The sequence below is a fragment of the Rhinichthys klamathensis genome, unplaced genomic scaffold (assembly GCF_029890125.1).
Source record: "Rhinichthys klamathensis goyatoka isolate OS25496 unplaced genomic scaffold, OSU_Roscu_1.1 h1tg000183l_1, whole genome shotgun sequence".
NCBI lineage: Eukaryota > Metazoa > Chordata > Actinopteri > Cypriniformes > Leuciscidae > Rhinichthys > Rhinichthys klamathensis.
The window spans coordinates 787,484-815,394 of record NW_026606711.1 but is presented as its reverse complement, the minus strand read 5'-3'; the positions used below and the strand labels follow the sequence as shown (position 1 = coordinate 815,394).

The 27,911-nt window shown below is 39.8% G+C and overlaps 1 protein-coding gene across 2 annotated transcripts in view; it reads right to left on the bottom strand.

The window, feature by feature from the left end:
- The window catches only part of clip1b (CAP-GLY domain containing linker protein 1b), a 33,114-nt gene extending 6,290 nt beyond the window's left edge, over nucleotides 1-26,824 (bottom strand). Inside the window, exons 1-15 of one of the 2 annotated variants that reach the window (XM_056261541.1) lie at nucleotides 26,686-26,824; nucleotides 24,692-24,858; nucleotides 24,131-24,618; nucleotides 23,923-24,047; nucleotides 20,386-20,587; nucleotides 20,106-20,303; nucleotides 19,723-19,826; nucleotides 19,543-19,603; nucleotides 18,043-18,147; nucleotides 16,933-17,061; nucleotides 16,704-16,820; nucleotides 12,210-12,267; nucleotides 11,676-11,902; nucleotides 10,646-10,699; nucleotides 4,712-4,797 (exon numbers count right to left, since the gene is read on the bottom strand). In XM_056261541.1, the coding sequence (XP_056117516.1) occupies nucleotides 4,712-4,797; nucleotides 10,646-10,699; nucleotides 11,676-11,902; nucleotides 12,210-12,267; nucleotides 16,704-16,820; nucleotides 16,933-17,061; nucleotides 18,043-18,147; nucleotides 19,543-19,603; nucleotides 19,723-19,826; nucleotides 20,106-20,303; nucleotides 20,386-20,587; nucleotides 23,923-24,047; nucleotides 24,131-24,618; nucleotides 24,692-24,779 (2,042 nt within the window). In that variant the 5' untranslated portion in view covers nucleotides 24,780-24,858; nucleotides 26,686-26,824. The remainder of the gene's footprint in view (nucleotides 1-4,711; nucleotides 4,798-10,645; nucleotides 10,700-11,675; nucleotides 11,903-12,209; nucleotides 12,268-16,703; nucleotides 16,821-16,932; nucleotides 17,062-18,042; nucleotides 18,148-19,542; nucleotides 19,604-19,722; nucleotides 19,827-20,105; nucleotides 20,304-20,385; nucleotides 20,588-23,922; nucleotides 24,048-24,130; nucleotides 24,619-24,691; nucleotides 24,859-26,685) is intronic. The other variant, XM_056261542.1, reaches the window with a different exon arrangement.
- Between the last annotated feature and the right edge of the window lie 1,087 nt (nucleotides 26,825-27,911).

The following is a 27,911-nucleotide window of genomic DNA, read 5'->3' as shown; positions in this document are numbered from 1 at the left end:
TAGTCGAGCCATAGTCAAGCCATAGTCAAGCCAGTCAAGCCGACCATAGTCAAGCCGAACATAGTCAAGCCATAGTCAAGCCGACCATAGTCAAGCCATAGTCAAGCCGACCATAGTCAAGCCATAGTCAAGCCGACCATAGTCAAGCCATAGTCAAGCCGACCATAGTCAAGCCATAGTCGAGCCATAGTCAAGCCATAGTCAAGCCGACCATAGTCAAGCCATAGTCAAGCCGACCATAGTCAAGCCATAGTTAAGCCAGTCAAGCCGACCAGTCAAGCCATAGTCAAGCCGACCAGTCAAGCCCTAGTCAAGCCATAGTCAAGCCGACCATAGTCAAGCCATAGTCGAGCCATAGTCAAGCCATAGTCAAGCCGACCATAGTCAAGCCGACCATTGTCAAGCCATAGTCAAGCCGACCATAGTCAAGCCGACCATTGTCAAGCCATAGTCAAGCTGACCATAGTCAAGCCATAGTCAAGCCGACCATAGTCAAGCCATAGTCAAGCCGACCATAGTCAAGCCATTGTCGAGCCATAGTCAAGCCATAGTCAAGCCATAGTCAAGCCGACCATAGTCAAGCCATAGTCGAGCCACAGTCAAGCCATAGTCAAGCCATAGTCAAGCCATAGTCAAGCCGACCATAGTCAAGCCGACCATAGTCAAGCCATAGTCAAGCCGACCATAGTCAAGCCATAGTCAAGCCATAGTCGAGCCGACCATAGTCAAGCCATAGTCGAGCCATAGTCAAGCCATAGTCAAGCCGACCATTGTCAAGCCATAGTCGAGCCATAGTCAAGCCATAGTCAAGCCGACCATAGTCAAGCCATAGTCGAGCCATAGTCAAGCCATAGTCAAGCCGACCATAGTCAAGCCATAGTCAAGCCGACCATAGTCAAGCCATTGTCGAGCCATAGTCAAGCCATAGTCAAGCCGACCATAGTCAAGCCATAGTCGAGCCATAGTCGAGCCATAGTCAAGCCATAGTCAAGCCGACCATAGTCAAGCCATAGTCGAGCCATAGTCAAGCCATAGTCAAGCCGACCATAGTCAAGCCATAGTCAAGCCGACCATAGTCAAGCCATTGTCGAGCCATAGTCAAGCCATAGTCAAGCCATAGTCAAGCCGACCAGTCAAGCCATAGTCAAGCCATAGTCGAGCCACAGTCAAGCCATAGTCAAGCCGACCATAGTCAAGCCATAGTCAAGCCATAGTCAAGCCGACCATAGTCAAGCCATAGTCAAGCCATAGTCAAGCCGACCATAGTCAAGCCATAGTCGAGCCATAGTCAAGCCATAGTCAAACCATAGTCAAGCCGACCATAGTCGAGCCATAGTCAAGCCGACCATAGTCAAGCCATAGTCAAGCCGACCATAGTCAAGCCATAGTCGAGCCATAGTCAAGCCATAGTCAAGCCATAGTCAAGCCGACCATAGTCAAGCCGACCATAGTCAAGCCGACCATAGTCAAGCCATAGTCAAGCCGACCATAGTCAAGCCATAGTCAAGCCGACCATAGTCAAGCCATAGTCAAGCCGACCATAGTCAAGCCATAGTCAAGCCGACCATAGTCAAGCCATAGTCAAGCCGACCATAGTCAAGCCATAGTCAAGCCGACCATAGTCAAGCCATAGTCAAGCCATAGTCAATCCGACCATAGTCAACCCATAGTCAAGCCGACCATAGTCAAGCCATAGTCAAGCCATAGTCAAGCCGACCATAGTCAAGCCATAGTCAAGCCATAGTCAAGCCGACCATAGTCAAGCCATAGTCAAGCCATAGTCAAGCCGACCATAGTCAAGCCATAGTCAAGCCGACCATAGTCAAGCCATAGTCAAGCCGACCATAGTCAAGCCATAGTCAAGCCATAGTCAAGCCAACCATAGTCAAGCCATAGTCAAGCCTGTTTTGGATTATATTTTGTCACTTTATTTAAAAAATATGCACTTGGGTTCAAGTTCATCTCGCCTACAGTGGACATCTGTTACAATTACCATACTAGTATTTTCCAGTATATTAATTTTCTGTATGAATTCAACGTTTGGATGACCTTCAATGCCGTTCAAAAGTTTTGGATCAGTAAAATCTTTTTTTTTTTTTAAGAAATTGATACTTTTATTTAGCAAGGATACATTAAATCAATCAAAAGTGTCAGTGAAGACATTTATAATGTTGTTTATTCTATTTCAAATAAATGCTGTTCTTTTAAACTTTCTATTCATCAAAGAATCTTAAAATCAGGAATTCCACACAAATATGAAGCAGCACGACTGTTTTCAACATTGATAATAATCATAAATGTTTCTTGAGCAGCAAATCAGCATATTAGAATGATTTCTCATGTGACACTGAAGACTGGAGTATTGATACTGAAAATTCAGCTTTGATCACAGGAATAAATTACATTTTAAAATATATTACAATAGTAAAAAAATATTTTAAGAAGTAATAATTTACAATATTACTGTTTTTACTGTATTTTTGATTTAAAAAAAAGTCTAATCCTCAGCAAGGCTGCATTTATTTGAACAAATTGAGCATAAAATACTATTTTATTATTTGTATTTATGATACATTATGATTTATGTTTGTTCTGATGCCAGTGACAAGTCCTCAAAATTTCAAATCGCCCTGATGTCAATCATGTTATTCTTCTCAAGTGAATGCATCATGCTTAATATAACATCTTTCCTTTCCATCACAACCCTTTAACTGGTTTTTAAGACCAAGCGTTTGAAAAATAAGAGCGTTTGGTTCCAAAAAGTGGTAGTAAAAACGTGAGCTCCACAAAGTCACAACAGAAAGGTCACCGTCATCCTCCTCGTGTGTAACGAATGAGCCAATCTATTTTCACCTAGAGTGCATTATGATGCAGGAATAAATCAAATCATGCACGCTCAAAGCTCAAGCGGAAAAACAAAGTGAGGTCTCTGTACGTCATGAAACTACAGGCTGAAAGATTCCCACGGATTCAAAAAGAATATGCTGCATTTAATGAAGCATAACACTATTTTTCTCATAAAGAAATAATACTTTTTTAAAATGATGATATTACAGGCTACGTCACGATACATATTCATGAGTGTCAGAAGATCAACAGAGCGTTATGAAAGGAACTCACGTGGAGTCGGGACCACTAGACAGGCAGAGAAGAGCAGCTGTAGTTGGAGAGACGCGGTTACATAAAACTCCCTGGAGGAGAGACGCTCACTTCTGAAGCGTTGGGCTGAGAGTCTCTTCAGCCCAAGAGTTCAGAAGAGGCTTCACACGGGAACCTGCTCGCATTACCGGAGCCGTCACTCGCCGGACACGCCGATCAGCCGCAGCTTGAAGGAGCGTGTCGGATCAGCTTGAGTTACCAAGGCTTTGAGCTTCGGTTAGTGCTGCTTTAGTTTAAAGTCAACATGAATTCAATATGGACCCCATTTACACCATCACAAAAGCATTTTGAGGTTTCTGCTTAAATGTTTAAATTAATTTTGCAAACAAATTTATTGCAATATGAAAAGTGAAATATTTTAAGAAACATTTAAATGACTATTTTTGGAATTAATTCATTTTGCAAACGAATTTGTTTAAAAATAATCTGCAAATAAACTGCAAATAAGCTAATTGAGTTTATGAAAAGTTAAACAATTTGTGAAAAATGTAAATGACAATTTTTGGAATTAATTCATTTTGCAAACAAATGTATTGCAAACAAATTGCAAAACAAAATGAGCTAATTTATTGCAAATAATAAAATAAACCGCTTAAATATAAAAAGTGAAACATTTTATGACCATTTTAAATTACGGTACAATTTTTGGAATTAATTCATTTTGAAAGCAAATTTATTGCAGACAAATTGCAAATAATTAGCAAATTAGCTGCAAATAAGCAAATAAATGGTGCTTATGAAAAGTTTAACAATTTGTGAAAAATGTAAATTTTTGGAATTACTTCATTTTGCAAACAAATTTATTGCAAAGAAATAGCAAATTAGTTGCAAATAAATGGTGCTTATGAAAAATTAAACATTTTGTGAAAAAGGTAAATTACATTTTTTGCAATTAATTTCAAATTTTAATTTATTTTTGAAGAATTTATCTTTACAGCGGGTCACAAAACCCTCTTATTTTTCAAACACTTTCATATACAGTAGAGACGCTTTTCACCATCCAATCAATTCCTAATGGACAAAATCAGGTTCTGCCCTACATATTTTTCTTATTGATTATCCTGAATGTGAAATGCTGTGAGCCAAACTCAAACTTCAAACTCATATCGTTCATGTGAGCTCAATGCGTCAGACTCAGAACACGAGCATTACGCCTTTTGTTATACAGAAATCACAGTTGTTGTAACCAGGTGGACTCGTGATGTCATTCTGTGACTCGCTGATCTCACTTAATCACCACAACATAGTACTTACCCAACTAATTAAGATCAAAATCCTTGTTTTTAGCTCCAACTAAGCAGACAATTAATTTAATAAGACGCAGCTGAAAGATGTTAAATAGCGTTTAATTGTTGCAGCTGTAGTCTAGTGGTCGGCACACGTGCTCGGATACGTTTGAGGCTTGATTGTGTCATTTTCCTCTCCTCCCTATCATTTCAGTCCTCTTTCTTCTATCACTATCAATGAAAGTGTGAAAGTGAATAATAATAAAACAGTCAGTGAAGAGAAAATGCATGGGTGCATCATGTCAGCAGGACTTGAGGAGACTCACATTTCTTTGCAGAGGTTCCCGATGCGCTGAGTTTCTGAACACAACTGCTCCTGATACTGAGAGTTCTGCTGCTTCAGGGCCTCAAGCTGGTGGAAGAGATAAAAGATCATTAAAACAAGTGAAAATTAGGCTTTAGGACAAAACGTGTTGGAGAGAATGTCACGAAACCTTCCAAAAACATGTATTTTCCGTAAAGAAATTCATGCATACTTAATGACCATCATGTCTTTTCCTGCATTCTTAAATTATTTTGATGATAATTAAGCATATTTCAACTCAAATTCTCACTATCACAAAAATATCAAATTTCCATACCTGCAATGTGGGGGAAAAAATGTTGTATAAATATTATTTACATTTACATAGTGTATTTCTACAATAGTAGTATTTGTTGTTCTTTACTTTACTACTATCTTTATTACAGTATTTTCTAAATGACAGTAAATATCCAGTAATATTTAGAGGAAAAGCAGTGCTGTTATTGTTTACTAAAACTATTTAAAAATGTTTTTGTTAATTGAAAAAAAGCTGAAATAAAATATAAAAAATAGATTAAAAAACTTAAATGAAAATTAGAAATGCTGCCTTGAAATAAAAACACACAAAAAAAATTATATAGCACTTTTCAGGCATAAAATCCAGTTCAAAGTGCTTTACATTAAAATTATACAGTCAAATATCAACAGCAACATCACATTCAATAAAAAAATGTGCATCAAACCTAAGAGATAAAATAAATTAAATGCAACATACAGTATAAAATACTAAAACGTGAAGGACAAACAAAAGTAAAAGTGACAAAAGCACATAAAATTACTGAAACTTCAATTAAATTTAAAATGAAAACTAAACACATAAAAACAAACGCTAATTCAAAATCTTAATAATAGTATATAAATATAAGACTAAAATACAACTGGGGGAAAAGCATTTAATTGTCATGAAAATAATAATGTGCTTATGCATAAAAAGGTGTTCTGGTTGTTTTCCGCCGTTTTCACGTCCAAAAATTGTAAAATAAGAAACCATCTCTCCTTAAAAATTATTTTAAGTAGCAATTATTTCTGTAGCACAAACATTTCAGTACAAGTTACACACCAAAACTAGTTCGAGATTGAAACAAACCTAAGCATGAGTAATAGTATTAGTGATGCTGCCTTCTTTAGCAAACACTGTCTAATTTTGACAAAGTATAATCAATGAGAGCTTACTCTGTTTTTAAATCAGAAAAGATAAATCACATTTAGGACTAATACATGCACAACTAATACTTAGTAAAAGCATGTCAGACTGTGAAATCTGGTGAAGTCAGATTACTGTTCCCATGAGACCCATAATTCAATCCCATCAGACTCTCTGTAACTAACTGGTCTGCATCAGACTGAAGCGTTAATTACACTCTTCAGCACAAACGCCTACAACTGGCCGAGTTGGTAATTCATTTCATCTACATGCCAAGAACCAACATCAGTGTTTTTTTAATGAATCATGGAGATTTGCCTGTGCTGAGATCATGGAGTGATTCAGTGTTTACATTGAGAAAGCTCGAGAGAATCCTTGATGATTGAGGAATTATACTGTCATCACTGAACGAACTGTCATAAACAACCGTTTCATACAGACTCGCATGAAAGCATTCTTCAACTCAAATGCACACGTCATAACGTGCACCAGATAAAAGTCACACGTCATAGGATTTTCTTTCCTTTTAATGCATAAAAATCATCTAAAAAATCAGAAAGAGCTAAAAAATAGGGATGCAATATGGATATCTGAAAATAATTTATGCTATCACCAATATCCAATTTGCTACTGAAAATAAACTCTAGAAGTTAGATATTTTAACTCACACTGGCTGATATTATAAATGGATACATTGGGGGGGGGGGGGGGACGACAACAAACAGCGCTCGCATTTAACATCATCTAAAATAATACACACTTCAAGTGCAATCAGCCATCAAAACATGCATGCAACTAAAAGGGTTTAAATTGAAAAAAAAAAAACAATGTCATCACAATCCAATTCCAATAGTTAAAAAAAGCTACTATTGCTGAATGGTCCAACCATGGTCACCAATATACAGTATCATGCATCCCCACAGGGGAAGAGCACTACAGAAGAGCGACCTTTACCTGGCAGAACGAGGTATAAACGCTGCCCGTGTAGTTCTGTTGGAGCGCTGTCACATCCATGCTGCTGTGTCCTTGCTATTTTTTCCAAACAAATGTGCCCTATCAATAATACATCCCCCTACGGCCCCCTGCAGAGAGAGAGAGAGAGAGCCGCTCGTGCTCCGCTGGCGTTCCAGCACACACTCACGTTTGAGCAAACACACGCTCTGAGAAGCATCACACAGGGCAGCTTCATTATGTAAGGACGACAAGCCCCGCCCCTCTCGACACCCCCCACCACCACCCCTTCTGCTGTTCTCCGTCATCAATGCTCATTCATCCTGAATTAGACGTTTCTACATGATGAGACAGTTCATGTTTGACTGGTGACATCAGAGAAATGAAAATCCTTGTGTGAGCGAGAACTCAGTCCTGGTTTCTATTTAAACATTATTTGGTGAATGTACACTACCATTCAAATGTTTGGCTACGTTTTTTTGTTTAAAGAACTTGAAAAAATGACAGTAATGACTTTCAAATGAAAATTCTAATGTTTTTTTCTTAACTTTGCATTCATCAAAGAATCCTGAAACGTAAAGAGTTTCCACAAAAATATTAAGCAGCAAAACTGTTTTCATTGATAATATGAAATGTTTCTTGAGCAGCAAATCATCATATTAGAATGATTTCTGAAGGATCATGTGACACTAAAGTAATGATGCTGAAAATTCAGCTTTGATCACAGGAATAAATTACATTTTTAAACATACTTAAAAAAAACAGTTCTTTTAAATTATAATATTTCATAATATTACACTGTATTTTTGATCCAATAAATGCCGCCTGATTGAGAATAAGTTTTAAAATGTTTTTAAAAATGTTTTACCGACCCCAAATTTTTAAACAGTGGTTTATTTTTTTAAAGCTTCAGCAGAGGCTGTGCAAGAGACTTCAGTGTCATCCTTGAATGACACAAAATAGAAGGAAATTCAGGCTAACCTAAATTAACTCTGCTTTTCTAAACCTTGAGGGGACAAAAGTCCTAAATGAGGTCACAATAAGGTTGTCTTTTTCAATACAGAAACCAAAAATAAACTTAAAGGGACAGTTCACCCAAACCTTTTAACTCTGTCATAATTTACTCACACTCATGTCATTTCAAACCTATATAACAGCATTGTTTATATAACAGCAGTTCATAGTGACAAAAAAGGTGTCAATATTACGTGCTAAATAAAGACTTTTGATAGCTTTGTTTGAAGAATAGAGCAAAATTTAAAGGGATAGTTCACCCACTGTCATTAATTACTCACTCTCACGTCGTTCCAAACCCGTAAGACTTTCAGTCATCTTCAGAACACAAATGAAGATCTTGATGAAATCTGAGAGCTTTCTGTTCCTTCATTGACAGCCACAAAACTGACACTTTGACGCTTCAAAAAGTTCATAAAGAGATCATAAAACTCCATATGAATTGAGCAGTTTAGTCCAAATTTGGTCCACAATCTTTCGGGTTTGGAACAACATGAGGATGAGCAATTAAATGACAGAATTTTCATTTTTGGGTGAACTATCCCTTTAAGTACATCTCCTCTGATTTAACACAAAGTTGTGGTATATACTCTTCAAAAGATTTGGAATATAGTGCAAAAAGACGCTTGTACATTCTCCAAAACTGATTTTGTGCTCCATGAATCAAAGTCAGTCATATGGGTTTAGAACAATATTAGGGTGAGTAAATAATAAGAGAATTTTCCTTTTTGGTGAACTAACCCTTTAACTCTGTCTATGTTTTGCCTCGTGAAACAGAAAGTAAGTCTTACTAAAATCTGCATGAATTGACCCAAACAAGCACTGGTCTCTCTCTATGGATATCCTGAGCATGTTGTCGCTTTACCCTAAAACACCTTTTCTATCTAAATCTTTCGAATCCATTAATAGGAGCATGCACTGTTTATTATTTATACAGTATATTTATACAATACAGATTGTTTAAAAACAGCTTCACTATATTAAACAGGAAAATAACATGATAATGTTGTATATGTATGCTTGTCTAATATTTGACGAAGTTTGTTCTGTTACTTTCCTATTTATTACTGCGAAGCTGCTTTGAAAACATTTCTAAATCTATAAAGCAGCATAAAACTAAAGGTGACTTGACTGTAAAACTCATCAATTATGAACAAATTCCAGCTCAATTCAATTAAAGATTTTGTTCGTATCTGATAGCGTCAGTGCAATTAAATTGATAATATTCCTAAATATTAGTTGTCTTTTAAACCTAGCACTCGCCAAATGTCTGGTTTGAAAGGCCACAGGAGACGAACCAAAATTACCCTCATCAATGCTTAACAGATTATGCTTATCCACACAAATGTCTTTAAACCAAGACCATAATTATTGTTCCTAATAATAATGTGCATGTGTGAATATCCACAGACTGAACCAACAACATTCTCTGAACCATTGCAGGTTCCTATCACTCGAGGACCAGTGACATAAGAAGACCTGTGACTCTTTCACGTTCACGCAGTCTTACCGTATGTGAAAAGCACAACCGCAGGAGGAAAGTCTCCTCTGATAAGCGCTGGCCGTCGGGCTGCTTATGTAAGGCCACATACGAGCGCACAGAACATGCTTTACATGCACCCTGCAGGCGGTCAGATGTAGAGGACTCATGCATGAACTAACAAAGTGTCTGAACCATTTCATCAGTAACAGGACATTTACACAGTGAAAAATCTCTGCTCACCTCTTAAATAAATGACTTCAAGTTAATCTGACTACAAATTCGGAATATGTTTTAATAATACTACTGGCAGTTTCACACATATTTTGTGTTCAACGTCATATTGACAGCAGTAATTCATGTCATGATGTTAAAGGGATAGTTCACCTAAAAGTTAAAATTCTGTCAGTAATTACTGATGATGTGTGAGTTGATGAATGTTCATCTGTTCATCATATAAAGCGTTTGGAAAAAGAAAAGTTTGGACTAAACCGCTCGATTCATATGGATTTGTTTTACGATCTCTTTATAAACTTTTTGAAGCGTCAATGGAGGGACAGAAAGTTCTCAGATTTCATCAAAAATATCTTCATTTGTGTTCCAAAGATGAACAAAAGTCTTACGGGTTTGGAACGACATGAGGGTCATGAGTAATTAATGACAGAATCAATTTTGGGGGGTGAATTATCTCTTTAAAAGCAGATATTTTTTATGATTATTACTGGTGTCTGCTAAGGCAAGAATCACAATCACTGCTAAGGTTAGTGATTTGGACAAACCCCTAACACTAAGAAAGCGACCTTATACACGGCAGCGCCATCTTTGACTTTTTTTTAGGCTGTGAGAAGGGTTGACATACATCTCGTCAGTGGGTTATACTGCTGTTTAATGTGTTTTTGGATCGTTCTGCTGACGAAACACTGTAAAAGTCCAGACAACATGAGCTGTGGCATAAAAAGTGATCTAGGAGTTTTATACAGCAATCGAAAACATGGTAATTCTATCTCTCACAGCCTCGTTTTCATACCTGTCATGGCACTGCTCTGAATAAGGTCTATAAACTTCATCCTACTGTATGAACACGAATACCTCAAATCATGTGGACTGGCAAGGAGATCCAGTGAGCAAACAACTAGCAACCACCCAGAGCACCCTGACAACCACGTCTCACAGAGGCGACTTTTGAACAGGTAAAGGTCATCAAAATAGTCCCACCCTTCCAAACATCCTCACACGGATACGAAGTAAAGTAACCTGGAGTCATAAAACACTGTTTATTTATGATATGAAGAGTTAAGCGTACTTACCTCCTCCTGCAACTCCTTATTCTTGTGCATCATCTGCTCCAGGTTTTCATCAGACTGTGCGTGAAAAAACCTCCAATTACACACTTGTACTACACTTCTTGACCAACATGCTCAAATATGCACTAGTTTGGGGTTGGTAAGAGTTTTAAATCAAGTCTCTTATGCTCACCAAGGCTGCATTTATCTGAACAAGAATACAGTAAAAAAAAAAAGTAATACTAGTCTGTGAAATATTATTAGTTTAAATAACCGTTTTCTATTTTAAAATGTTTTAAATGTAATTATTCCGGTGATGGCAAAGCTGAATTTTCAGCATCAATACTCCAGTCTTCAGTGACCCCAAGCTTTTAAACAGTAGAAACATGATGGCCTTTTGTTATGGCATAGATTAACAGTATATGCTATATGGAATTAATGACAGATGGATATGTTAGAGTTGGCCGACCTGACAAGTATTTACAGAGACAATATACAATACTTTCTGGAGTTATTGTTATCACTGTAAAATCATAAATAAATATGCAATCTCCTTTAAGCAATGTAAAATAACTGAACTATGTTACTTTGGAAATTATAATAAATTGTTTCCAAAACTTAAAAGGATAATGGTGACAACAAATGTAAATTAAAATGAATTTTCTCCTTTAAAATATTTTTGAAATTCTAATATATTTTCAGTAAATTTTGATGAAATATTATGAAAAAAATGTGTTCAATTTCAAAAACATCTCATATGCTACACATGCACTACCATTCAAAATTTTGGGGTCATTCTTTTTTTAAAATATATATATATATATATATATATATATATATATATATATATTTTATTCAGCAAATTATGCTTTTGAATGAAGTATCTTATGTTTCTGATTCCATTACTTCAGTGTTCAGTGTCACATGGTCCTTCAGAAATCAATCTAATATGCTTTACAAATAACATTAATGTTACAAACCGTACCCACCCCAGTGTATTGACCGGTAGTGTATAAAAGTGGGCGTCTGTTTTACAGTGGTAAATGTCAGTCACCTGGGTTTGGTTCTTGTAGGCTTTCAGTTCCGCCACCTGCCGTTCCGGCCCAACGCTCCTCTCTGTGATTCTGCTCAACTCTCCTTCTGTTTGGCCCAACTTCTCCTTCAGCTCCTTCATCCGAATCTCTCTCTCTTCATCCTTCACCTGTTTCTTCTGCAGTTCCTCCTTCTCCCTGGACACCTGATCCAGCTTCTCTCTCTCCGTTTTCATGTTCCTTTCCATTTCTGCCGCCACACAGAAGAAGGGGAGAAGGTCATAGAGGAGCTCATGAAGCAGTATTTGTGCTAATATGATCATTTTCCCCAAACTTTCACACAAATTGGATTGCGGAGCGAGTAAAAAGTGTGCCGTTGTGAGTTATGGCTATGCTGGGAACGTCTGGTTTATCTCATGAGCATGCAAAAATGAGTGTGCAGAGCTATTCGCATTGGCCCAGGCTCACATGCCAGAGATGCAAATAAATAAAGGATCAGATGCTTAACAGTAGTTAAAGAGCCTTTTAGTGCTTTTGATGAGTCATGTTTTACTTACCTTGCATTGCTAGTGTTGCTTTATTATTGTCCTCTGCTGCTGAGTCAAGCTTATTTGTCTGAAATTAAACAGAACAAACAATTACAAACTAATTGGTACAGAACAAAATGCTGGCCAAAAACAGATGTTTACCTTGCTTTGATTCAAGTTATTATGCAGACAAGAATACTTAAAAAAAAAAAAAAAAAAAACAGACCTGAAGTTTATATACCGGTACATATATATATATGCTCTGTACTTTATTTGATTTTTATTTTAGTACTTATAAGTTGGAAAAAATCCATTTTTCGTGATAATGTTATTAAATTCAAATTCATCAAATTGCTAGTACCACTTCACGTCAAGCTTAACCATAACCATGATATAAATCACTGTAAAGCATTGCTTCTCAAGACTTCTTGGCTGAATAGAAAATATTCCAAGTACCATGATTTTGTAATGATATTACATTTAGTTTTAGAGAAATGTATGCATTCCAAGGCACATCTAAATAATTTAAATAATATAAAGGCAGTTATTAGATCACCATATGGGCTGGAGGGAGGCGAATGTACAGCACAAGAAATAAAAACTTTTAAAAAATGAGTGTTAGTTTCCTGTAATCATTATGTGAAATAATAACCAGGGTTTTTCAGGTTAGTAAATAAGCAGTCTTAGGCTGCATTTACACTGCAGGTCTTGATGCCCAAATCCGATTTTCTGACTATATCCGATTTTTTTGACGACCCGCTTACATCATCTTTTAAAAGTGACCCTTATCCGATTTTTGCATTTACACTATACACTGCTGAAACTACCAAATGTAGATGTTCTGACCCGGAAAAGGAAGTAAAACAGCACGAAATACAATGGATGCAGATGCGAATAAAATTATCCAGTGTTTTGCTTTCCACAATATTTTTAAAAGTCATTAAGCTTTTTATCTTACGGTGGCACTGTAGCCACGAGCGCTTAAAACCGTGCCTCCCATCCATCCATCTTCTTCCGCTTATCCGGGGCCGGGTCGCGGGGGCAGCAGTCTGAGCAGAGATGCCCAGACTTCCCTCTCCCTGGACACTTCCTCCAGCTCTTCCGGGGGGACACCGAGGCGTTCCCAGGCCAGCCGGGAGACATAGTCTCTCCAGCGTGTCCTAGGTCTTCCCCGGGGTCTCCTCCCAGTGGGACGTGCCCGGAACACCTCCCCGGGAAGGCGTCCAGGAGGCATCCGGAACAGATGCCCGAGCCACCTCAGCTGACCCCTCTCGATGTGGAGGAGCAGCGGCTCTACTCTGAGCTCCTCCCGAGTGACCGAGCTTCTCACCCTATCTCTAAGGGATCGCCCAGCCACCCTGCGGAGAAAGCTCATTTCGGCCGCCTGTATCCGGGATCTTGTCCTTTCGGTCATGACCCAAAGCTCATGACCATAGGTGAGAGTAGGAACGTAGATTGACCGGTAAATCGAGAGCTTTGCCTTACGGCTCAGCTCCTTCTTCACCACAACAGACCGGTACATCGACCGCATTACTGCAGAAACTGCACCGATCCGTCTGTCAATCTCCCGTTCCATCCTTCCCTCACTCGTGAACAAAACCCCAAGATACTTAAACTCCTCCACTTGAGGAAGGATCTCTCCACCAACTTGAAGTGAGCAAGCCACCCTTTTCCGACTGAGGACCATGGCCTCGGATTTGGAGGTGCTGATTTTCATCCCAGCCGCTTCATACTCGGCTGCAAACCGTCCCAGTGCATGCTGAAGGTCCTGGTGTGAAGGGGCCAACACGACAACATCATCCGCAAAAAGCAGCGACGAAATCGCGTGGTCCCCAAACCTGACACCCTCCGGCCCCTGGCTGCGCCTAGAAATTCTGTCCATAAAAACTATGAACAGAACCGGCGACAAAGGGCAGCCCTGCCGGAGTCCAACATGCACCGGGAAGAAGTCTGACTTACTACCGGCAATGCGAACCAAGCTCCTGCTTCGGTCATTCAGGGACCGGACAGCCCTTAGCAAAGAACCCCGGACCCCATACTCCCGGAGCACCCGCCACAGGCCGCCGCGAGGGACACAGTCGAATGCCTTCTCCAAATCCACAAAGCACATGTGGACTGGTTGGGCAAACTCCCATGAACCCTCCAGCACCCTGTAGAGAGTATAGAGCTGGTCCAGTGTTCCACGGCCCGGACGAAAACCGCACTGTTCCTCCTGAATCCGAGGTTCCACTATCGGCCGTATTCTCCTCTCCAGTACCCTGGCATAGACTTTCCCAGGGAGGCTGAGAAGTGTGATCCCCCTGTAGTTGGAACACACCCTCCGGTCCCCCTTCTTAAAAAGAGGGACCACCACCCCGGTCTGCCATCCCAGAGGCACTGTCCCTGACCGCCACGCGATGCTGCAGAGGCGTGTCAGCCAAGACAGCCCCACAACATCCAGACACTTGAGGTACTCAGGGCGGATCTCATCCACCCCCGGTGCCTTGCCACCGAGGAGTTTCTTGACTACCTGGGTGACCTCAGCTAGGGTGATGGACGAGTCCACCTCTGAGCCCTCAGCCTCTGCTTCCTCAATAGAAGACGTGACGGCGGGATTGAGGAGATCCTCGAAGTATTCCTTCCACCGTCCGACGACATCCCCAGTTGAGGTCAACAGCCGCCCACCTCCACTGTAAACAGCATTGGTAGGGCACTGTTTCCCTCTCCTGAGGCGCCGGACAGTTTGCCAGAATCTCTTCGAGGCCAGCCGATAGTCCTTCTCCATGGCCTCACCGAACTCCTCCCAGGCCCGAGTTTTTGCCTCCACAACCACCCGGGCTGCAGTCCGCTTGGCCTGCCGGTACCTGTCAGCTGCCTCAGGAGTCCCACAAGCCAACCAGGCCCGATAGGACTCCTTCTTCAGCTTGACGGCATCCTTTACTTCCGGTGTCCACCACCGGGTTCGGGGATTGCCGCCTCGACAGGCACCGGAGACCTTACGGCCACAGCTCCGAGCAGCCGCTTCGACAATGGAGGTGGAGAACGTGGTCCACTCAGACTCAATATCTCCAGCCTCCCTCGGGATCCGGTCGTGGCTCCGCCGGAGGTGGGAGTTGAAGATCTCTCTGACAGGAGACTCGGCCAAACGTTCCCAGCAAACCCTTACAGTACGCTTGGGTCTGCCGAGTCTGTCCAGCCTCCTCCCCCGCCATCGGATCCAACTCACCACCAGGTGGTGATCAGTTGACAGCTCCGCGCCTCTCTTCACCCGAGTGTCCAAGACATACGGCCGCAGGTCAGATGAAACGACCACAAAGTCGATCATCGACCTGCGACCTAGGGTGTCCTGGTGCCACGTGCACTGGTGGACACCCTTATGCTTGAACATGGTGTTCGTTATGGACAAACTGTAACTAGCACAGAAGTCCAATAACTGAACACCGCTCGGGTTCAGGTCGGGGGGGGCCGTTCCTCCCAATCACGCCCCTCCAGGTGTCACTGTCGCCGCCCACGTGAGCGTTGAAGTCCCCCAGTAGAACGACGGAGTCCCCAGTCGGAGCACTTTCCAGCACTCCTCCCAGAGACCCCAAGAAGGCCGGGTACTCTGCACTGCCGTTTGGCCCGTAGGCACACACGACAGTGAGAGACCTAGGCGCAGGGAAACGACCCTCTCATTCACCGGGGTAAACTCCAACACATGGCGGCTGATCTGGGGGGCTATAAGCAAACCCACACCAGCCCGTCGCCTTTCACCATGGGCAACTCCAGAGTGGTGAAGAGTCCATCCTCTCTCAAGGAGTGTGGTTCCAGAGCCCAAGCCATGCGTAGAGGTAATCCCGACTATCTCTAGTCGGAACCTCTCAACCTCACGCACCATCTCAGGCTCCTTCCCCGCCAGCGAGGTGATGTTCCACGTCCCTAAGGCTAGTTTCCGTGTCCAGGGATCGGGTCGTCGAGGTCCCCGCCTTCGACTGCCACCCAATCCTCTCTGCACCGGCCCCTTACGGCTCTTCCTGCAGGTGGTGAGCCCACGGGAAGGCGGTCCCACGTCACTCCTTCGGGCTGAGCCCGGCCGGACACCGTGCCTCCCATATCTCGTGAAATGTCTTCAAACACGGATTTATTTCTGTAACAACCCTGCATTTTTGCCTGCACTGTCTCTTCGCCCCAAACACTCAAAAGACATGAAACCTCCGCATTGCTCCACTGTGTGTATCCTTCGTCCTCCATCGCGCCTATAATAAGTCATGTGATCTCAGTTGGTGGTGTCCACCTGAGTTGACGTCACTTTTTTAATGACGCATTTACTGGGGAATATCCGATTTGTCTGCTTACATGGCACACGCAAATGCACGTATCCGATTCATATCCGATTTATTACCACATATGAGTAAGGCCTGAATCCGGTCTGAGAAAATCGGAATCCATGCATTTTTTTCCTGCTTACACGTTCATGGGTCATATCCGATCTGTGCCACATGAGAGTAAAAAAAATCGGATTTGGGTCACTTGAACCATGCAGTGTAAATGGGGCCTTAGTGTTACCAGATCTTGCAGCTGCTGCTGGAGGGATGTTTTCTCCTGTTCAGAGGAGGAGAGTTTCTGCTGGAACAGAAGCACCTCCTTCTGTCTGTTCTCCAACTCAAAGTTCAGCTCCTTGATCTATAAGAACGCACAGAACACAGTGATCTTATGATGTAAATGTCTTTTGGTGTACAAGCAAATGTCATAATGCATCTTATTTAGGTTGATTTAAGGAGGGAGATGAACGGACCTTTTTGTCTTGTAATGGAGGGGAGGCTGATCCCGAGGTCTCGGCTCGAAGAGTTCTCAGCTGAAGCTGCAGGTCGGACACCTCCTTTTCCAGCTCCATGATCCTGGAGCGCTCGGACACCGTGGCGACCTACAGCAGCAGACAAGACTTAATCAACTGCTAAGTGTGACCAAACTGGTCTATGAAGGCATTAAACATAAACTACATACTTTCTACATAAGAAACATCTGCTGTTTTCTCATGAATTTAATGGGCGTAATGAAAATCAACATGCCAGGACTTTTTTTTATTTTTTTTATCACAAACTAAATGTAACACAAAACATTCTACTATGATATACACTACCATTCAAAAGTTTGGGTTTAGTACGATTTTTATTTAAAAGAAATAATACTTTTGTTCAGAAAGGATGCAATAAATTATTTAAAAGTGAGTAAAGACATTTATAATGTTATTATTAATTTTTCAAATAAATCCTGTTCTTTTGAACTTTCTATTCATCAAAGGATCCTGACAAAAATGTATCATGGTTTCAACGAAAATATTAAGCAGCACAACTGTTTTCAACATATCATTCCTTTGCATCACAGGAATAAATTACATCTTAAAATATATTAAAAGAAAAAAGAAGGTTTTATTTCACAACATTACTGGTTTTTAGATCAAACGAATGCAGCCTTGGTAAGCATAAGCATTTTCTTAAAAAAATCCTAAACTTCTGAAAAGCCGCTAACTTTTGAATAGCAGTGTAAACCAACAAAGATACTTGTAAAAACGCAATTTAAATGATATTTATTTCCCCACATAACAGTAGGCTACTGAGAATTATGGTTAAAATGTGCTTAAATGACATTTGGGGGTTTGGTTCTAAAAAAGACCTAGAAATATTTTTATACAAAATCATTTATTTTCTTCTTTTGACTTTGGGATGAAAAATGGCTTGCAGAGATGCACCCAGAGGTGCTTACAAAAAAGAGACCTACCTCAATCCATCATGGAATAAAAAATAATCGCTTTCCCAAAATAAGCAAAATCTCTTCCGTGCATGGGGATCTGACTTTAACCCCAAGAGAAATCTCTCTCCCCCTCCCATCTGACAGATTCATTTACCCTAGTATCCTCTAACTCCCTCTGGAGTTTATCTGCTTTGGTCTTTTCAAACAGAAGACTCTGTTCGAGCTCCTTAATGTGGGCATGCTCCAGTTTGGTCTGCGTCTGTTAGTAGACAGAAGAGGAAAAGAGAGACAACACCAACGGCGCGGTCACATGCCAGCCAAAAGCCAAGTACGAAGAGCTTCATGCAGATCTTGACATCATCCTTTCTCTATGAATGAGGACAAAGACAGCAGTGACACACACACACACAGAGCGGCGTGAAGACGGAGGATCGCATTTAAAAAAAAACAAGAACACAAAGACATGAAACAAATGTGAAAGGCTCAAAGAGCAGGCAGATGAAAGAGAGATGGAGGGTGTCAATAATAAAAGAATGAATGAAGGAATGAACGTTTGAAAGTGATAAAAGATGGAAAGAGAAGAATGCAGTGATGAAAGAGTGAATGAATGAACAAATAAAGAGAATAAGGTGAATAAAGCATCAAAGAGTCAATGCTATAACAGCCACAAAGTGATGCACTGTTTTCATTTTCTCCAATATGATTTTTGAAGAACTTGTCAATGAATGATCCTCATTTGATCTTGAGATCAAATCTATCTATCTATCTATCTATCTATCTATCTATCTATCTATCTATCTATCTATCTATCTATCTATCTATCTATCTATCTATTCATCCATCCATCCATCCATCCATCTGTCTATAGTTGTAGTCACAAGAAGTTTATCTATCTATCCATCCATCCATCCATCGTTGTAGTCACAATAAGTTTATCTATCTATCTATCTATCTATCTATCTATCTATCTATCTATCTATAGTTGTAGTCACAAGTTTATCTATCTATCCATCTATAGTTGTAGTCACAAGTTTATCTATCTATCCATCTATCCATCTATCTATAGTTGTAGTCACAACAAGTCTATCTATCCATCCATCCATCCATTGTTGTAGTCACAAGAAGTTTATCTATCTATCTATCTATCTATCTATCTATCTATCTATCTATCTATCTATCTATCTATCTAGTTTTAGTCAAGACAAGTCTATCTATCTATCTATCTATCTATCCATCCATCCATCCATCCATCCATCCATCCATCGTTGTAGTCACAAGAAGTTTATCTATCTATCTATCTATCTATCTATCTATCTATCTATCTATCTATCTATCTATCTATCTATCTATCTATCTATCTATCTATCTATCAGTGTAGTCACAACAAGTTTATCTATATATCTATCTATCTGTAGATAGTTGTGGTAACATCAAGTCTATCAATCAATCATCTATCTATCTAGTCTATCATCTCTTGAAAACAATATTTATTTTTCTGATATCTACTTATCTCCTGTGAATTTGTTTTGTTAAAAGTGTAAACGATACTGATTATTTCTGCATGAACACAGACTGATCTGTGACAGGTGCCTACGCTGGTTCCGGCCATATTCGGTTTCTCTCGATGTAAACGTATATGATAGGGTCACTTTACCTCTAGGTCACCTTTGGTAATATAAGCTTCTTCTACACGGAACTGCAGGTCCTCCACTTTTCTGTGGGATAAAAAGCACACTTCAAGCCCTCAAAAGTTTCTTAACACATTCACATGAACTTGCATGTTCTTTTGCAATAATCAAGCAATATATAAGGTATTTTTAAAGATCAGGATTACCTTTTTTCCTCTTCCAGTTGATTCATCAGCTCCACTTTATCTCGGTCTGCAGTCTCCACAAGTCTCCGCAACTGGTCCAACTTGGCTTCCATCTCGTTGGCGTACTTCAAAAACACATGCAAAATTTTAAGATTCAGAACACCATGCAACACGTGTGCATCTAAAGGTGGTGATACACGGGGCAACTTTTTGAGCAATGTTGCCGTCATTGGCAACCAGGCGAGACACAGGGCCCACGACCAATCTAAAATATCCAGATAGAAACATGTTGCCCATTCTCAATGGGAAAGAGCCCAAGCAACATTGCCCAGAAATATTGCTCAAAAAGTTGCCCAGTGTATCATCACCTTTAGAGTCTGGTTTAATATCAGAAAACTGCCCACCTGTTCCTGGCCCTGTCTGAGCAGTGCCAGCTCTTGCTGCACCTCTCCAGCATGGCTTGTGGCTCGTGCCACTTCCGTCCTCTCCAGGTCCCGCTCAGCCAGGAGCTGCTCGATGTGCTGCTGCTTCTCCTTCAGGGCCTCCTGCAGGGCCGTGGTGCCTGAGATCTTCCGTGCGTACCGTGCAGACGTCTCTGTGAGCTGAAAGATTATTGACGGGTAATTATTTCGAATAATATATGGAGAAGAACATATACTGTGAGTGAAAGGAGCAGGACTGTACCAGGCCCGCTCGGCTAGGGTTGCCTCCTGCTGAGGAGGTGACAGAGCTGAGGGAGCTGACGGAAGATGCGCTGGGGCTGTTCTTTAGGGTCGACCTGCGCCTGGAGGCTTTGGATTTGGCAGTGGTGGTGGACGGGAATCCGATGCGTGTGACTTTGTGCGTAGGAGCGAATAGTCCATACTTTGGGAGGCACTGAAAATACCTGTGAGAGTAAAGCATAAAAATACATAAATATTCTCTAATCAAGATGTGCCAAGCTGATAGACTCATATCCAAACAGAGTGCTGTAATAAAATCTTAGTATTAGTTCAGGGTGTGCACACTTATGCAGTTAGTTATTCCAATTTTTATTTAGATTTTATTTTTTCTATGAAAACTGTCACTTTGGTTTTCAGTGGCATTGCATAGGTTGTGAATTTTACATTCAATATATGCAAAAGTTTTGATATGACTTGTCTTTGTTTCATTTTTTACATCACAAAAAAAAACTTTTTAACAGGGGCGTGTAAACTTTTTATATGCACTGTACTTACAGTACACTTCCCATAAAGACAGTTCAACTAAAGTAACCTTAGGTTAACCCTCTGGGGACCAAGAACGCGCCCGCGCGTTTTGCTGTTTTTTTTTCACATGAGGAATAATCCTGGGACATTTACCACAGAACAAGTGCTGGTTTCACTTCGAGGAGGAGCAACAGATTCAGCTGAGAAGTGTAAGTGTTTTGTGCTTTGTTCTAATCGCGATATAGAATAACGTTAGTGTCTGTAAACGGAAAAATAGCATAGCCTACTGTTTTGTGAATCATGTTTCTGTGTGTGTGTGTGTGTGTGTGTGTGTGTGAATGAATGAACGCACAGATACGCACTTACAGACGAAATAAAATAACATTTCTTTGACTAGTTTTGGATAAAGTTTTTCAAATCAAATAAGCATCAAATAAGCTTAAAATAAGCTTCAAAATAAAGACATCAAATAAGCTTATGTTTTGTCAATAAACTAATCATCTAAGATGTTTGTTCCAATGCAAGCTATATGAAAATAATGAATCCTCAACTTTGAAATATGTATGATCAAACTAAGACATTTATGGAAAAAGACTATTTTCTTTTCAAGATGTTTCCAACTCTAACTTTGAACTGAAATAAAACCATGTCTATATGGTGAAGGGTGTGTGATAGAAGTGTCCAGAGTATGCACCCTGTATTTTAAAGAAGAACATTTAATTATTTGCGATACATTATTCATTCACAAAGAATTCAGGGACATTATTCATTTCCCTAAAGGTTGGAGTTTTCCTCATTTTTTAAATTAAGGCATTAAGATTTTTTATTCCTCTTTGTAGTCAACTTTAGCATGGGTGTTTTCACTTATTCTAAGCAGTGTGTGTGTGTGTATATATATATAATTAAAAAGCAATTTTAACCAGAAACCAGTCCTTTGTTGTGTATCTTTGGATTATGTTGTGTTGTAAATAAATCCAAACAATCTAAAAGCCATTCTTTTTTAAATCTCCTCATTCTTTGTGCAAGGCTCCTCCTAATGATAGGGCCTGATAGCACCTAATAGGGCCATTATGGGAGGGTCTTTGTCTTTCTCAGGTGTGAAATGCCATACATATTAATGAGAGATCACGCCTCCTCGCATAAAGCTTTCTCACACTAAACACGTCATACACATTCTAAAAGACTTTATTGACTTATCTGAATGAGTAGTCAGGATGATTCTCACATAGTTTTGGAGCAAATATTCTAGACTATGTGATACAATTTTCAAAAGTCTTGTGAAGAAATAATCAATATGTGTTTTGTGGCTTTATTTCAGAAACTTTTATTTTTAAGTTTTTCAATAACCATGCATAAATAATATTCTCTCAAAAATACAAACATGTAAATACATGTTGCTCAAAGATTATGGTAGCCCCGTTTGTGCTATATAGAGTGAATTTACACCTTTGCCATTAACATGTTTATAAATAACTGAAAAAAGCACAAATGTCAGTGCATGTCAAAACATCCCAAGGGCCTCAAAAAACCCTTGGTCCCCAGAGGGTTAAAACTAACATGACATCATTACCAACTCGTTTTACTTCTGTAATGTAATATTTCAGAGCGAAACAGGACATTTTTATTATAGAGGGTATGCATGTGACATCACTGTCTGGAGTGACTGCGGTTACGCCCACTGAGTGGCAAAAAGACTGAGTGGCTGCATTGGTTTTCAGCGAGAATGCCGCGAAAAACACACAAAACACATCTAAAACAGGAAAAAGCTTTGAGATTGACTGTATAAATAGATTTGACAAGAAATCTATATTTTAGTAGATTTATAATAAGTAAGAAATAAGTATATTTTAACAGACTGCCAAAAGCTACAGAAAAGAGAAGCAAATGGATCGCTGCAATTCACAATTTGCAAAAATTCTGCAATTTTCATTCATTTTTATGTTTTTTTCTTGTCATTTTAAGTTTAAAATGATCAAACGGTGTGCATGGGGTACATGCAACTCCGACACTAGGTATCCCGAGAGGCAGGGCGACGGTGTGTATTTTTTACCCTTTCCCAAGTCACATCTCAACCGAGATAAGTATCTGCTCTGGATAAAGTTATGCGGTAGACCACAACACCAACTCAACGTGGATAAATTAAACAAGAATTAAACAAGGATGTCTACATCTGTTCTAAGTCAACAACGTATTTGAACGTTATCTTTAACATCTCTAACGTAACGTTAGGCTAACGTTAGCCTAACATTAGAAAACGTTGACGTTAGCTTCTAGCTGCGTTGTACATCATGTCACTTAGCTTCATTAACGTATCTTTAAATAACCGAGATAACAAATGTTCATATAAAGATTCATGTAAATACTGCAGTGCATGAACACTGCTGATCCTGGTGATGACAACGAGATGCGGTTTATCACGTTTACACTGTGACCTGTACATTTTTGCCTGGAGCTGAAGCTTTTCATCGACCTTCTCAACAATAAAATTATTCATATAACCCTCCAATGAATAGTTAAGGCCCTTTTGGTGACTTCGAGATGATATATAATCTTTCTGTCTCCAAAAATCATCAATTGCCTCCTGTGAAATGTCTCCTACTGTGACAGCGTCTGTCACCGAATGTTGACTGTTTGTCCGAGTGAGTGGAGGGGGCGTGGCTTAGCCATAGGTCAATTGAGTCCATCCTTTAGTTAAACTGATTAATCGTTTGTTTTACTCGCATTTTCACCGTTTTCAATTAGATCCAGTCATGCAGCAGGCTCTTTTGCCACTCCGGGTGCTCCATTGGGAACTGAACATGAAAAGTGAAGCTATTTGACATACTGTACAGTTAAAAAAAAAAAAAAAAAAATCTCACATGCCTTTTCTATGGCTTCTCAACAATGTCTCAAAACTCTAGTTTTCAGGAATGTGCTAAGATTCAGCCAGATAAGCAAAGACCTTAAAGATCTGTTTTATAAATGTGTTTTAAAACAGAAGGTCCTGTTCTCACGGGTTGTTCTCTTGTGTAATTTTGACAAATTGTGGACTTACCTTGCACCAGCTACTGCCCCATCATTCTTGCCAAGAGGCTCGTCCAGCTCAACGCCACACCATTCACCTTTCGCGAAGTCAGTTTCGCCCAGGAAACGCACAACACCTGCCTTGGATCCTGCAACCTAAGGAAGGGAAGCAAAACATTCCCTCAAACTTCCCTCAAGGAGCCACTTAAGTGTGAAGACAGACCAGATATGGGCCTTACCAGCACACGATCACCCAGCTTCATGTCCCGCTGTAACTTCTTGGCCGAATCCGTCTCAGACATATTGGATGCAGACTCGCTGGTGGCCCTGGTAAGGTTTGATGAGGACTTGGTGGTTGCACTAATGGTCTGAGTGACAGGAGCAGGATCTTTGGCAGGGGAGGCAGAGGCCTTGTTGGCGGGAGTCTGCGTGCCATTGGTCTTGCGCTCTGCCACGGGAGTACGAGAGAGTTTGGAGGGCCGAGTAAATATGCCTCGCAAGTCCACACACTGGAAGTAGCGCACTCCAGACACAGAGCCATCGTTCTTCCCGATGGGCTCGTCTAGAACTATTCCTGCCCACTGGCCCGGTGCAAACTGAGTCCCTCCGATGAACTGCACAGAACCGGGCTTATTTCCGTTGACCCAAACACGTTCGCCAACAGAGAAATCTGACGGCGCATCTTGGCCGCTATTGGAGGTCGGAGATGTTACAGCCTTGGCACCAGCTGAAGTCAGCAAAAATAAAGGCACGTCATGTCTGAATCAGTGCATTTAATATGTAACCCATAGGTTACTCACCTGACGTGGGCGAAGTTTTGGTTGGCGCCGAAGCTGGTTTACCAATCTTGGTGGGTGGTTTGAGACCACTTGGCTTCCCCGTACTCATTTTCCCTGCTTTATGCACACATGTGCTATTCCTGCAGGGCCTGGAAAAACGTCAACCCTCCTTGACCAGATAGGATTCCCTGACAGAAGAAATGTTAATATAAGTAAAGCATGCGATTTGTGTTTAATTGTGTGATGATAAACCCCTAAAAACTCAAAAAGTACCTGTGTCCACCTTAGTCGTGATGAAACAGAAATAGCAACAAGTGTAACAGATTATCAAAAAAGGAAAAAGGTGGGAATTGGTTTTATTAATTAGTTGTTTATTGGATTTGTGGGTGTTGTACTCTTCCATGAGCATGCAGGGGAGGGGTTGAAGCAGACTAAATTATTGGCTAAAATTTAAGCAGACTAAATGATTGGAGAAGTCCTGCATACGTCACCAGAAAACCTTTAAAAACAAGCCTACTGTGAGGTACGAGGTTGTTAATCTATGGTATTTGCTTCTGCTGAAGCCGTCAGCCCGCGTTAATACATCATATTTTTGAAATAATCGTTTTTAACAGCACAATTCTTGGTGAAAAAACTACATTACCCATGATGCTGTACAACATACCGCAAGAGCGATTAGAGAGCAGAGTCAGCAGACGTCACCGTATGCTTTTGAATCGCTCTCCCGGTACTTTGATGTCATAAACCGATCGGTCTGTGCAGCGCCGGTTCAAGTCGAACAAGCCTTTATATTTCTCCATCGTTTTTAATTTGATTATGCTGTTCGCAATGCTTCATGGGATTGTAGTTCTTTCCCTCACTAAAACTTATTTTTGTCCAATATTATACGTTTTTGCTTCAATTTTATGATTCACCTCTTAGCTGATTGGCTTGTTTCATCATGGCTTATAACCCTTCAACAAAGACTCTCTATGGGAAAATGAATGGAGAAAATACTTCCGGAACCAGCGCCGCTGAAAAAGGGACGGGCACTAATGCACTCTTATAGGGAAGAAAAGACTAGATCAACTTCTGTTTCATGCCAACTTTAATACATGACATGGTAAAAACCATTATCATCAAAGTGGAATACATGGCATTACTAAGGTACTTTTTTGGTGACTGTTGGAGGGAAAATAAATATATTATTCGTATGATTTTATATTATTAACAATAATCAAATAACTAACTATGGTACTTTGGTGGGAACTGTTGTTACCATGGTAACCATGGCTATTTGTGTCGGTTAATGACAGTTAATCCTGAGTACAAAATCATTTATAGTTACGCTAATCCACATAATGACAGTCTATGATGACACATAATAAAACTTAACGGTAACAAAGATACCTAAAAAAAAAAGTACCATGGTACTACATTGACAGTACCATGATGTATTTGTGTACTGTATACCATGGTATTACCCACTGAAAATCACTCAACCATGGTAATACCCCAGCACTTTAAGTGACAAAAATCATAGCACAATTGTTTACTCTATTATTGAATAATAAACCACTGGTTATTTATTTTAGTTTAAGGATGAGTTAAATAAAGTTATCTATACTTTTGCTTCTGGTTGTTAACTAAATATTTGAAATAATAATAATGTTTGCCACTTAATGCAATCAGTGATTTCGATCAATTTGGACTGGATTGTTAAAAGAACAAAATATGATTGTTATTGTTTATTATTCAAGCGAGCTAACGACAACTAGCCAACGATAACTGTCAAAACAATAAATAAAAACTATCCAATAATTTCACATAATATCCTTCTAAACAAATATATGAAAGTCTGTTTTTAGTCTCAAATTCAGTAACGTTATATTTGTGTTTCTACGTGGCTGCGAGTTCTCATCATAACAAACTGTCTGCTAGCCGACATTAGCCAGAGGAGCTAATCCTCTAAATGCAACACACATGAGCTCAATACAGTGAGATTTAGAGAGAATAAAGTAATCATATTATCTTACCTGAACCGTTTTAATGTCAAGCATGCCTCCGTGATAAGGGAAATAAAGGGATTTCTTGTTTGTCTGGATGATGATCTCACACTAGGGATGATGATGATGGGTGAGGCAATTCAACACAAAGCTGCACCCAAACACTTTACAGTGACTTTTGACACATCCATATAATGTAAATTAACGGGATATAGACCAATTAAAATGAGCCTTATCAGAAAAAGTGTGGAAAATGGATTTATGGATAGATGCATGAGGATTTTTGTAGCAGAATATGTTTGATTTTAAAACATTTGAAATGTCTTGCTGGAGAGAAACAGAAAAATGTGTTGACCTACGATGAAAATGAAAAGCTTTGAGTCAGAATTGTGTGATATTGTTTCAGAAACAATTTAAGGGGAGAAAACAGTAATTTGTTTTTTTAATTATAGTGAATGAATGTGGCCAAAATGTGTCAGACTCAGTGGTCTGTGGCGGCCACTAGTGGTCGAATCGGAATGTTAACAAAAAATGTTAACAAAAAACATGAACATAAAATTTAACCTTTTTTGACTTGTTCCGTTATTATTTTCCACTTAAATTTCTGCATTTCCAATAAAGATTTGTATTACATGTCACCTTTTTGCTATTCTGACACAAGAGAGTACACAATAATGACCTTTAAAGAGTGCAAAAACGAAAAATAATAATTAAATAGCTGGTAAATTGATACCAGATAGTAACCAGTTGATTGATAATCTTAAAGTCTATAATTTTAGTATGAATATGTTAGTCCTACTGTTATCTATTAGCTAGTGTGCTCCAAAACAAAGACAATATTTTAAACTATATAAGAATTCAAAACAGTGCCTCACTTCTGCCAATATATGGATCAAAGATTTTGATGCCATCGCTGTACTACACTTCAGTTTCTCATCAGATTTTCTGTCCAATCAAATGCTCTCTAGAATCTAAAAAGTTCCGCCCTCTACATTATAAATAGACGCTAAAGCTAGGGCTGAAATCAGTCATTTGTTTACACTTGTATTATTTTCAACTTGGTGAATGGCACATATACAATACACTCACCTAAAGGATTATTAGGAACACCTGTTCAATTTCTCATTAATGCAATTATCTAATCAACCAATCACATGGCAGTTGCTTCAATGCATTTAGGGGTGTGGTCCTGGTCAAGACAATCTCCTGAACTCCAAACTGAATGTCAAAATGGGAAAGAAAGGTGATTTAAGCAA